Source organism: Moschus berezovskii, chromosome 5, assembly GCF_049115385.1.
Source record: "Moschus berezovskii isolate FMDL1 chromosome 5, NW_MosBer_1.0, whole genome shotgun sequence".
In the NCBI taxonomy this organism is placed as follows: domain Eukaryota; kingdom Metazoa; phylum Chordata; class Mammalia; order Artiodactyla; family Moschidae; genus Moschus; species Moschus berezovskii.
Genome location: NC_142464.1, coordinates 80,471,678 through 80,485,260, shown reverse-complemented (window position 1 = coordinate 80,485,260; position 13,583 = coordinate 80,471,678). Strand labels below are relative to the sequence as shown.

General features: G+C 43.1%; 1 protein-coding gene across 9 annotated transcripts in view; it reads left to right on the top strand.

The window, feature by feature from the left end:
- Positions 1-13,583, top strand: part of NMU (neuromedin U) — a 183,202-nt gene that overhangs the window by 145,484 nt on the left and 24,135 nt on the right. For 7 of the 9 annotated variants that reach the window (XM_088836061.1, XM_088836058.1, XM_088836060.1 and 4 more), the window contains one exon: positions 12,418-12,476. In XM_088836061.1, the coding sequence (XP_088692187.1) occupies positions 12,418-12,476 (59 nt within the window). Of the gene's footprint in view, positions 1-4,470; positions 4,679-12,417; positions 12,477-13,583 lie in introns of those variants that run through there. The other 2 variants (XM_088836062.1, XM_055434625.2) reach the window with 1 other exon arrangement.

Here is a 13,583-nt window from a genome sequence, read left to right as displayed (position 1 = left end):
CTTTTTTTTCATAGATTGTTCCGTGATTGGTTTCTTATCTTTCAGGCCTCCGTATCATCCCCTCACATGGCTACCCTAGATGGTCCTGTGTCAAGTGTCTTTTTCCCAGCTCCCAGTCAGCATCTGTCATATCATTATTCTGTTTTAATTTCTCTATAGCATTCACTACCATCTGAAATTGTATCTGCCTCTCCTTGAAAGCCTGTAACTCCATGAAAGCAAAGACTTTAACTTAGTTATCGCTGTATCCCAAGCTTCTAAAATGGAGCCTAGAAGATGCTCAATTAATATTTGAAGGAATACATGGCTATCTTGCCTAGAACTCCTAAATCTTCCAGATCGTGCCCCTTTTCTCAGCTCCTAAAGCTGGATCTCTTTACCTGTTCCTAGACTTTGCCAGCTCCTGCCTGCCTGAGCTTCCATTGTTGTTGATTCTCCCATGCTGCTGACATTCAGCCATCCTCCCCTTCTTAATGCTCTCCATGATGACTTTTCTAGATACCCCAGTCACAAGCTAGCAGGTCTCAGTAGTTCGTAGGGCCGTCATCTAATTGAGCCTTCATTCTTATAGATTATAAACAAAAAGCAAAATCCAGTTGCCAATTTGCAAGAGAGAAATAGTTGAGAGGAATCAGCATGGAACCAAGAATCAAACTTTCAGTCTTGAACGGAGTAAGGAGGAATGCTTTAGATCAGTGGTATATACTGATGTATAGTGAAAGTGAAGTCACTCAGTCATGTCCGACTCTTTGCGACCCGGTGGACTGTAGCCTTTAGGTTCCTCCGTCCATGGGATTCTCCAGGCAAGAATACTGGAGTGGGTTGCCATTTCTTTCTCCATACTGATGTATAAGCTCAATCTAAATACAGATCAGAATGCTAAGAAAATTGTTAAGCCTCTACTAGAGAGATCTGCTGTCTAGCTTCTTTGGAATACTTGGACAAAAGGGGACCTTGGGAATCAGCTTTCTTCCATTTAGTCATTTGTGGAATGCCCCCCACCCCCTGCCCCGTACCTTTGCTCTTAGGAAAGTGTCTATTTTCTCTCATTCCCCCATCTATCTTCTCTTATCATCCAAGTCACACAATAGCATGTTCATTTGACTACAAAACTTTTGAAAAGCATTTCTTCAAAAATAACAACTCATATATACTGAGTAAAGGAAAAGCCATAAGTAGGGAGGAAAGAGTTGCCACTCGATTAACCAACAAATGCTCCAGATGCATAAAACATTTCTATAATGGGTAAGAAAAACCTAACAACCCAAAGTGGAAGAATGGAAGAGAGATAAATGACATTTCACTGAAGAGAAAACAATGATGGCCAATACCTTTGTGAAAAGATATTCAACCTCATTAGTAGTGGGAATTGCAAATTAAATCCACAATGAGATGCCACCCCCACCCGTATGGCAAAGGTTTTTACAAGAATGTGCAGCAATGGAAGCTTCATGCACTGCTGGTGGGGTGTTGTTCTTGTTCAACTGCTCAGTCGTGTCCAATTTTTTGCAACCCCATCGACTGCAGCACACCAGGCTTCCCTGTCCTTCACCATCTCCCGGAGCTTGCTCAAACTCATGTCCATTGGGTCGGTGATGCCATCTAACCATCTTGTCCTCTGTTGATGTATAAATTGGTACAACTCATTGGAAAACAATCCATAGTTTAACTGGACCTAGAGTCCCTTGGACTGCAAGGAGATCCAACCAGTCCATTCTAGAGGAGATCAATCCTGGGTGTTCATTGGAAGGACTGATGCTAAAGCTGAAACTCCAATACTTTGGCCACCTCATGCGATGAGTTGACTCACTAGAAAAGACTCTGATGCTGGGAGTGATTGGGGGTAGGAGGAGACGGGGACGACAGAGAATGAGATGGCTGGATGGCATCACCGACTCGATGGACATGAGTTTGAGTGAACTCTGGGAGTTGGTGATGGACAGGGAGGCCTGGTGTGCTGTGGTTCATGGGGTCGCTAGGGGTCGGACACGACTGAGCAACTGAACTGAACTGAACTGAACTGATGACCTAATAACACTATTGCTAGGTATATAACTCAGAAAACTCTTGCATACATGTACAAAAGACCGTGTACCAGAACATCCAGAGCAGCTTGATTCATGCAGAGGAAACTTGTCATACATGAGTCATTTCTTTTCCTGACCTCCAGAAATACTGAAAAGCATCAAGCCCACTATTTCAGGCTTCTCTGTTTTCATTGACAGCTCACCCACAAAGGCAGCCGAGACTAGTGATCTTTCAGTGTGCTTCCAGGAGATACAAGGAAGGCAGTGGGAAACCAGAGCCCCCTCCACACACCCACATCCTTACTTCATTTGCATCCTCTGTACTCTTAATGCTTTTTCACTACTTTGGGAATAAATAAAAGCACATGCAATCTCAAGTCTGTTCTCGTCCATCTTTGAACCTGGACCAGACTCTTTATAATCTGGCCTTGCTCACGTGTTTCATGGATATAAAGAACTTTAAAGTGTAGGCATTACTTTTCACTCTATCAGGGTTACTCTCTTGCCTCTCTGTATTTATGACAGAGCACTATCCCAGTGGCCTTGTAATAGAGCTATTTGAGTGTAGATTTGGGGTCCTTTATCAAACTATAATTTCCTTTAGGAAGATTAGTAAATGTATCCTTAAGGACGTGCCTTGCCTGTAGTGGACTGTACAGTGCATGTCTGATACATTAAATCCCCGATTTAGCATCTTTACAGAGTAGAATGACCAGTGGCTCCCTCACATGATGATATCTTTATATATATATATATATTTTTTTTTTAATTCACTCGGTTGTGTCCAACTCTTTGTGATCCCATGGACTATACAGTCCATGGAATTCTCCAGGCCAGAATACTGGAGTGGGTAGCCTGTCCCCTCTCCAGGGGATTTTCCCAACCCAGGGATTGAACCCAGCTCTCCCACATTTCAGGCGGATTCTTTACCAGCTGAGCCACAAGGGAAGCCACAAGGGAAGCCTGATATCCTTGGGTGGATTGTTTAATATCTCTAAGCTCATCAAATGAGAATCGTAATAAAGTACTTTCACATCCCCGAGATGCCATGAATATTAAATGCATAGCATGGGAAGGTGCCTGACATAAAGCTGTCCCTTAAGAAATGTTAGTGTATTTCCTTTTCTACCCTTCCCTCAACTTTCCTTTCAAAAGGAGGTCAAATAAGATCCCTCTTCCTTGTTTCTGGAAGAGGAAATTAAAACCACATCAGCTGGTGTGCTGGAGAAGGTTGTTTCATGGATATTCCCCCTAGGAAGGAAACTGTGGAGAGGGATAGTAGAAGTCAGGTCACTCTGTAAATCAGAATGCAGCTGCTAGGAAGTGACAGCAGGAGAAAGGCACAGAAAGGGAGGTATTACCTTAAGGCTTGCGATTCCACAGGAAAGTCAGAGACCTTCCAACACTGTTAGTAAGGTCTGTGTGGTCAAGCCTCAGCAGTCCTTTTTTTTTTTTAAATAATTGTGTTTAACAGACAACTGCTTTTCCCTAGAAGATCTCAGACCTGATAGGAATTTGGGGCACACCATCCCTGGTGGCTTAGAGGGTAAAGAATCTGCCGGCAATGCGGGGACCTGGGTTCAATCCTTGGGTTGGCAAATTCCCCTGGAGGAGGGCATGGCAACCCCAACAGTATTCTTGCCTATAGAATCCCAATGGACCGAGGGGCCTGGCGAGCTACAGTCCATGGGGTCGTAAAGAGTCGTGACTGAACGACTAAGCACAGCACCACCACCGTGGCTTCCCTGTTAGCTCAGTCGGTAAGCAATCGGCCTGCAGTGCAGGAGGCCCAGTTTCGATCCCTGAGTCGGGAAGATTCCCTGGAGAAGGAAATGGCAACCCACTCCAGTATTCTCGTCTGGAAAATTCCATGGATAGAGGAGACTGGTGGGCTGCAGTCCTTGAGGTCGCAAAGAGTCGGGCATGACTGAGCGACTAACTATCCACCATGAGCCAGTACTGCTTTAAGATTCCCTGGGCGTGTACCAGGAGCTGGGAATGAACAGGGGAACAGAACAGAGGTGCTTGCACCGAGGTGGCTCCTGGAGCTCTGGACAAGAGGTGCATCACAGTCGGGTGGAGCAGAGGAGGCTTTCCGGGGAGGGTGCAGAGCATCGCCGCCACCAAGTTTAAAAGCCGGGATACCAGCCTCTTCTGGCCGTCTGGTTTGCATTCCCCTCCGGCTCCCCTTCAGTGCCTCCAAAGAAGGGAATGGACATGCTTCGTTTTAATTCCAGGATCCTCCATTCCAGAGACCCTAGGGCGAGGAGGGTGAAAGATGCGTGGTACCCTGAGTCAGAAACTCGTGCACGGGCTGCGGGGCTGGGCGGGTTGGGAGTGACGCGAGGAAGGCCGGGGGCGGGAGGTGACGCGCGCGCGGGGATCTAGCCGCCCCAGCTCACGTGTCCGCGAGATTTAAAAGTTGGCAGCGCGTGGCGCGGGCGATCCGGACGCGGAGCCGGGAGAACAGCGCGCCGGGGACGCGGAAGCCCAACCGGAGCACTGCTCGGAGCGCGCGGCGGGTGCAGCGCAGGGGCCCGGGATGCTGCGAGCCGCGAGCCGTCGCCCCGAGCCGCCCTCGGGACGTGGGGCCGCCGGGTCCCCGCTCCTGCTGCTGCTCCTGCTGTCTTGTTGCGCGGACGCCTGCGGAGGTAAGAGGACCCCGCGCCCCCTGGGACACCCGCGCCGCGTCCAGTCCGGTGTCTCTTCTCCCCGCTCCATTCCTCGATCTCTCATCTCCTTTTCTCGTCTTTACTCTTGGCTGGTGGGATTTGCCACCCCCTCGTGCCGCGGCGCACGGGTCGCCACCCCAGGGCAGCGAGGGCGCACGTGTCTGTGGCCCGGCTCGAGCCTGGACCTGGGCCTGGGGGAAACTCCCAAGCCGGGCAGCCCCCTCAGACTCGGGATGTCCAGCCCGCATGATTTATGGGTAACAGAAGTTAAAATAGCGAAAATTCAAATGCTTTTCCTTTGATTGCAATTACTGGAGGGATTGACAATGAAGCAAAACTAGAGTGGGCGTGATACTTCCCCTGCTGATGCGAGGTCAACTTGGAAAGTGCTCAGCTTTCTTGGTGAGTGAACTCCCGGACTGTTCAGGAAACCCTGAGCAGTAACAGGCCCCTTTTTAGCAGTATGGAAAGGAAGAGCGTGGGCTCTGCCTCACAGGTTATTCCGCGCCGGATCAGGAATATAGAGTTGGAGAAGAAAGTGTGCAAGCCCGCCTTTCCGTCACTGCTGCAGCTAAAGCCATTGAAGGCAGCTACGATTTGATAGTAACAAGGACTTCTGTGCCTCGCTTAGAGGAAGTGAAAGTGTTCGTTGCTCGGTCGTGTCCTACTCTTTGAGACCGTAGCCCGCCAGGCTCCTCTGTCCTTGGGATTCTCTAGGCAAGAATACTGGAGTGGGATGCCATTTCCTCCTCCAGGGGATCTTCCCGACCCAGGGATTGAACCTGGGTCTCCTGCATTGGCACGCAGAATTCTTTACCATCTGAACCACCAGCGAAGCCGTGGCTTAGAGGAAAGATGGGGGGAAAGCAAAAACAAGGTCTGGAAGGGGTGTCCAAAGCTTGGGACTTGGGGTAGAGTAGATACAACCTGTTCCAGTGGAAAGATCACTTCCCTGCTCCCTTAAGGTGACCTTTCCAAGTAGCCTGAGGGGACCATCACTCATCTACCAGCTTTGAGCCAGGGCCCTCCTAGGCCAGCGGTAGCCCTACTAAGATCTTGAATTTTCTAGATCTGCAACGGGTCCCCTTAGTTTCCCTCTGCTCTCCTCTCAGTAGCTAAGGGAGAGCTGTTTCATCATTGTCCATAATGTTAGGACTTGAAGCCAATAGTGTGGGAACCTTCCTTAACCTGTAGCCCAGCCCCCTATTAGAGGTGGGGGAACTGACACACCATTCTTTTCCTAATAGACCTATTTTTATTGCTGTCCTCCCATTGTTTTTCCCCTTTCCTTGGGGCATTTGAGATTCAGAGAGGTGGGGACTCCTCGGCTTGAAAGGCAGGGTAATTTGGTTGTGAAATGTAAGCTGTAGGAGGTAGGAGACCTAAGCCTTCTCCATCGCATATTCAGCAGTGATACAGCATGCCTTTTGCAAAGTCATGTTAATCTTTTTCTGTTTTAAATTTGCTATCGGTAAAATTTGGATGGTCGCTTTTATCTACCTTATTCAGAAAGCAGATAATCATAGTTTAATTTTTTTCTCTGTGAAGCAAATATACTTTCCATGCATGTTAAGTACTATATGCTTGCAGTGAATTTTGCTTCAGTGAGAGAGAACTTCTTTTAGCGGGGGGATACAGGAGAATTTTCAGGCTCCTGGTGATTGGGCAGAAACTATAGAAAACAGCAGCCATTTTCTAAAAACAGCAAGTCTTGGGAGGTATTTCCAAAAGAGGGTATCTGCTGGTTGACCAATCATCTCGTAAATATCCCCACTGTTTCTCAAGTTAAGGGATGAGATACTTTTCCCTACACAGAAATCCCCCTAGACTACCCTTTTGTGTTTTCTTTCCCCTTCAGACCTGCTGTTAGTACTAAAAAATTAATTTTATCTCTCTAAAAATGTGATGAGAAGGGAAAAGGGTGAATTTACCCTCATCTGATCTGCCCTGGTGATCTGCTATATTCCTGAGCCCTGACAATAGCACTGGAGGGGAAGCTTGACATACATAAGCCAAGCTGAGAGATAATCCACCAAGGTTAATCATTATGCAAGGTGCAAGTGGATGTATCAAAAAACAACAAAGCAAATGCCACAAAGCCAGAGGGAGGAAAAATCATGTCAATAAGTGCAGCATCCTTGGCAAAAATGAGTTAGCAGAGCTGCAGTGGCAATAAAAAGGTAAAGGGCCAGCCACAGAGTTGGCTGGAAACAGTTTACCTTTCAAAGAACATTAAAATGAAGACAGAAATTTCCTAAAAGAGAGGTCCCTTTGGATATCTGCAACAAACTATCTCTTGACACAGCCTCTGACAAGAAGTGATGAAGTGCCCAGGACTAAATTAAGAAGTGTCTTTTCCTACTCATGAAATAGTTCTTGAAATTCAGTCAGCAGTAATGATTTCTGACTTCCAAATCCTACACTAGCTAAGCACTAGCATTGAGAAAAGAAAATGGACACTACTTTTAGAATAGCAGGATCTGCTTTTCTTTCTCTTACACGTGGTGTATTTACAGATGCACAAGCTGTTGATCCATATTATTTGCATTAGTTATATTGTTCAGTATAAAACTAAAGATTTCCCTTTATGAAATCTTTATGATAATAAATCTTTATGAGATAGTGTTAAGTATAAATATCCTGAAACTGAGCAAAAATAGTGCAGTTGTTAACACAACATTGTAAATCAACTCTGTGTGTGCACTTAGTTGTGTCCAACTCTTGGTGACCCCATGGACTGTAGCCCACCAGGCTCCTGTCTATGGAATTTTCCAGGCAAGAAAACTGGAGTGGGTTGCCATTTCCTACTCCAGGGGATCTTTTGGACCCAGAGATTAAACCCAACATTGGCAGGCAGATTCTTTACCACTCTGCCACCTGGGAAGCTCTACTCTTAATAAAAGCCCTACTTTTAATAAAAATTAAAACATAATTTTTTTTTACAATGCCATTTTTAGCATATAGAAGAGAGTGGCACTGTCCTGATAGTATTTGGGAAAGTATCTAGCACTACTATTTGATAATGTAAAGCCCACATCCTGGGTATGTTGAGAGGAGAAGCACATCAACTTTAGTTAACAAATAGACAAAGGGGAAATTTTTTCCTCTTATGTTTGGATTCAGTCATAGGATATTAATTCTTTTCTACAAATTATAGGTAAACATTTAAAAATTCTGGTTTCTCTAACCTTTCTACCCTGAGACTGTGTTTATGTGTTTTGTGTAAGAGCCACAAAGTATCCCTTTTTTATTATATAAATACTTGGGACTAAGTTAGACAGTGGCAGTTTTGGTGTGGCCCGTGCCAGCTTGGGGACATGGAAGGAGACAAAAGTCTCAAAAGTCTTGGTAAGGCTGTAGGGAGGGGGTGCTTCCACTTTTACTGGAGGGTGGAGGATAGTCAAGAGAAGAAAGAACATGAAATTGTGTTCTTTAAACAGAAATGCCCTGTCAAACAGAAATTAACCCTGGTATGATGAGTGGAGAAATCTAAAGTACAGGCAGGTGAAGACTGCATACAGCAAGTGAAATTCCTTGTGTATTTCCTTGCATCATACTTAACTCTGGTTCTCTTCAATCAAACGCTGCTTTCTCCCTTTATCCCCTTTTCTTTTACCTTCCTGTTTTTCAAAGCTGTGTACGCTTAGTAACAATAGGTGAGTAATGCATTCAAGCTGTAAGGAGTGGTCCAATGGCCTGTTAGATTTTTTTCATGAGAATATTTATATCCCTCTTTTGGAATTATTCAGACTTGTTAAAAAGCTTAGACCTAAAACGTTTCTTTGAGCTGCCTAGTTCTGTCAAATAAGAGGCATCCTCTGTTTCTTTCTGCAATGCAGTGCTCACTGCCTCTGGCTGTTCACTGTTATCCATGAACTAGCCGCATCAGTTTATCACCAGGAAGCTTGCTAGAAATGCAGACTCTTGGACCGGTACCCAAATCACTGAATCAGAATCTCATTTAGTCAGATCACCAGATGTTTTGTATAAAAATTTGAGAAGCACAGCTTTATCTGTTTCTGAAAACAGTCACCAGACAAAAGTGACTTTGAGATCTACCTTTGGGCTAGGATAAGAAATATATAATTGAGAAGTGTGTAAGATTGTTTGTGCACCTAGAATAGCTGTCCCATGAACGGGGATTCAAATAAATGAACTCTCGACTATGGACTACATAATCCATGTAAGTTACTTCTAATGCTGAGTACAGAAAATGTAGCTAAATACTGTTACTTTTATTAGAACTTAGCTTCAATAACAGTATAAATTTGAGTGAACTCAAAGCAAGACTTGACTGAAAAGTGGTAGAATTAGGGGGAAAAATCTGTTCAGTCAGTTCAGTTCAGTCGCTCAGTCGTGTCCGACTCTTTGCGACCCCATGAATCACAGCACGCCAGGCCTCCCTGTCCATCACCAACTCCTGGAGTTCACTCAAACTCATGTCCCTCGAGTCGGTGATGCCATCCAGTCATCTCATTCTCTGTCGTCCCTGTCTCCTTCCGCCCCCGATCCTTCCCAGCATCAGAGTCTTTTCCAGTGAGTCAACTCGTCGCATGAGGTGGCCAAAGTATTGCAGTTTCAGCTTTAGCATCAGTCCTTCCAATGAACGCCCAGGATTGATCTCCTTTAGAATGGACTGGTTGGATCTCCTTGCAGTCCAAGGGACTCTCAAGAGTCTTCTTCAGCACCACATTTCAAAAGCATCAATTCTTCAGCGATCAGCTTTCTTCACAGTCCAACTCTCACATCCATACATGACCACGGGAAAAACCATAGCCTTGACTAGAAGGACCTTTGTTTGCAAAGTAATGTCTCTGCTTTTTAATATGCTGTCTAGGTTGGTCATAACTTACCTTCCAAGGAGTAAGCGTGTTTTAATTTCATGGCTGCAATCAGAGATTTGGAATCAGTCATACCTGGTTTGAGGGCTTCCCAGGTTGCTCAAGTGGTAAAGAATCTGCCTGCCAATGCAGGAGCCACAGGAGACCCAGGTTGGATCCCTGGGTTGGAAAGATCCTTTAGAGGAGGAAATGGCAACTCACTCCAGTATTCTTGCCTGGGAAATCCCATGTGCAGAGGAGCCTGGCGGGCTACAGTCCATCAGGTCACGAAAAGTCAGACATGACTGAGCCTGCACTCAGACCTGATTTGAAATCTGCTTCTGCTACGTATGTATTTTCGTGACCTGAGACAAATTATTTAATTTTTCCTTCCTTCAGTTTCCTCATCTTAAAATGGGAATAAGTAGAATAGCTACCTTAAAAGGTTGGTTTAAAGGTTTAAGGACATGACACATTTTAATGCTTAACCTAGTGCCTGTGGATTCCCTGGTGGCTCAAATGGTAAGGAATCCACGTGCAGTGCATGAGACCCAGGTTCTGTCCCTGGATCAGGAGGATCCCCTGGAGAAGGGAATGACAACCCACTCCAGAATTCTTGCCTGGAGAATTCCATGGACAGAGGAGCCTGGTGGGCTACAGTCCATGGAGTTGCATGGACGGTATGACTGAGAGACTAACACTTTCATTTTCACAAAAGGGTATTTTCTTAATTTTAGTAAGAATAGATGTGTATATATATATATATAATAAACAATAATTACATTTAATATTTATAATTTATACAGCATGAATTAGAAAATTGAACCTGTGAAGAAAATATTACTTTAGAGGCTATAAGCTGCTGCTGCTGCTCAGTCACTTGTCATGTCCGACTCTGTGTGACCCCATAGACGGAAGCCCACCAGGCTCCTCCCTCCCTGGGATTCTCCAGGCAAGAACACTGGAGTGGGTTGCCATTTCCTTCCCCAGTGTGTGAAAGAGAAAACTGAAAGTGAAGGCTATAAGCTAGTTAACATTTTATTTCAACAATAATTAAGGCCTAAACAAGTAATTCTTTTTTTAAAAGACCTTTACTGAGATACAGTTTATGTACCATAAAATTTGTCTGTTTTAATTATGTAACTCAGTGATTTTTAAGTGGACTTAAGGAGTTGGGCAGCCATTTACTTATTCATGTTTCTTTTTTTTCTATTGATTCGAAAGAGTTCTATCCTATAAGTATATCTGCCATCACCTTTTATAAATATGTTTCATACATTTTGAGAGTTTTCAAAACTTTTAAAAAAGTTTTTGTCTTTTAATTTAAATTAAGTTGTGATTTATGGTATAAATAAGTTTTCATGAAGGTGGTCAAAAGGTACAAACTTCCAGTTATAATAAAGTGTTAGTCACTCAACTGTGTCTGACTCTTTGTGACCCCATGGACTATAGCCCACCAGGCTCCTCTGTCCATGGAATTCTCCAGGCAAGAATACTGGAGAGGGTAGCCATTCCCTTTTCCAAGGGATGTTTCCGACCCAGGGATTGAACCCTGATCTCCTGCATTGCAGGCAGATTCTTTATCATCTGAGCTACCAGGGAAGCCCCACTAGTTACAGCAAGTGATTTACATACAAATAAACATAAAGTTCACATAAAGTTGTGCTATAACATTGTATTCATACATTTACATGGATTTTATGTGATACTTCATCATCTAAGTTCTCTTTCATGATCACATTAGGAATACCCTGGAGGCATTGTCTTACTTGAAAAATGTTATTTCAATTGATTGAATATCATTCTTTATAATATTTAGGTCAAACAAGGGCTAGCACTAAACCCAAACTAAAAAAATACGTGTCTGTAATAAATTTTTGCTCCTGTGTTATCGTACATAGGGGCATAAGTGACTCTTCAAGCATTCTGAATTAAGTAGAATGGATTTCTTACTTTTTTATGCTCTGTTTTACAAAACTTTTAGTAATTTTACTTCTCCTTAACAAGTGAAGTATTGATTCAAAAAGAAGAGAGAGAGAAAGAAAAGAAAGAGTTGTGCAGCTTTCACAACAATACAATTTGCCATCACCCCCCAAAGATCTGTTATGTCCATTTGCAGTCAGTCCGCATTCCTATCCTCAGCCCTAAGCAGCCAGTAATCTTGCGCTATAGATTTGCCTTCTCTGGACGTTCCATATTAATAGATTCATACATTTATATGTATGAATATAATCTTTTGCATTTGCTTATTTGATTTAGCACAGCCTGTTTGAGATTCATCTCTGTTGTAGCATATGTCAATAGTTCATTCCTTTTTATGGACCACAATTTTCCATTGTATGGATGTACTACATTTTGTTAATTCACCAGGTGATGGACATTTGGAGTGTTTCCACTTCAGGGCTATTATGAATAATGCTATTATGCATGTTCATGTACAAGTTTTTGTGTGGACATATAAGTCTTTCACTCTTGAGAGTAATGTCTTTGTAATGTTATTAAAGTTTGTTTAATAATTATGTCTCCTTGGTTGCTGGTGGTTTAGTCGCTAAGTTGTGTCCAACTCTTTTGGGAGCCCATGGACTGTAGCCCTCCAGGCTCCTCTGTCCATGGGATTTCCCAAGCAAGAATACGGGAATGGGTTGCCATTTCCTTCTCCAGAGGGTCTTTCCCACCCAGGGATTGAACCCCAGTCTCCTGCATTGCAGGGGGATCTTTACCAACTGAACCACCAGGGAATCCTTATACTAAGTCAAACCCGGAGATACCTAATTGAACTAGGAGGATAATGATATACAGTGAAAAATGAGAAATATCATCCAAAAATGAATTATATATAATGTTTAGTTTTAGGAGAAATATTATAACATTAACTTGTGAGTATAACTTTATTTTTAGGTGCTCCAGTATTGCCTCAAGGATTACAGCCTGAACAAGAATTACAGTTGTGGAATGAGGTAAAGAATTATCATTACACAAATTAGTGGAAATTTACCCTTTTAAAATTATCACGGTAAAGTGAAATAATGTAATTGAGCTTTGTGATTTTAGCAACATTATGAATTCATAATTTTTTTTATTAAATGAAAGAAGGAAAGACGAAAAGAGACCAAAAATACTGTAAATGGTGAAGATGGCAGAAATAAATCCTAATAATAGAATAATGAGAATAAATATGAATGTGCTAAAATACACCACTTAAAAGAGATTATCAGACCAGATGTTAAAAACAGATTCAGCAGTATGGTCCATGTAAAAGTCACACTTGAAGCAGAAAACAAAAAATGGTTGAGAATGGAAAATGACACACCAAGTAAATATGAACTGCCCAAAAATTGGAGTAGCAGTCTTAACATCTGATAACATAGAATTCAAGTACATGAACCATTTTAACAGATAAACATATGTTGATAAAAGAGCAACAGAGCAAAAAGATACGGCCATCGTTAATATGTATTAACAGAAGTGAAAGTGAAAGTGACCCCATGGACTATACAGTCCATGGAATTCTCCAGGTCAAAATACTGGAGTGGGTAGCCTTTCCCTTCTCCAGGGGATCTTCCCAACCCAGGGATCAAACCCAGGTCTCCTGCATTGCCGGTGGGTTCTTTACCAGCTGAGCCACAAGGGAAGTCCAAGAATACTGGAGTGAGTAGCCCGCCCCTTCGCCAGCTGATCTTCCCGACCCAGGAATCAAACCAGGGTCTCCTGCATTGCAGATAGATTCTTTACCAACTGAGCTATCAGGGAAGCCCTTATTAACAGAAGAATCTCCAAACTTATTTAAGAATTGATAAAAATTTAGGGAAAAATAGATAAATGAACCTTTGTAGTTGGAGATTTTAATATACTTCTGTCAAAACTGATAGTTAAAGCAAATAGCACACAAGTAGGTATGTCAAAGACCTAATAATACAACTCATAAATTTGAGATATTAGAAATATTTAAAAAAACATGTTCTAAATAGTATACACATTCTTTTTGAATATAATTGGGGCATTTTAAAATGTAAACTGTGTCTTAGAAGATGAGAAAGTTTCCATAAGTTAGAAAGAATCCTTTT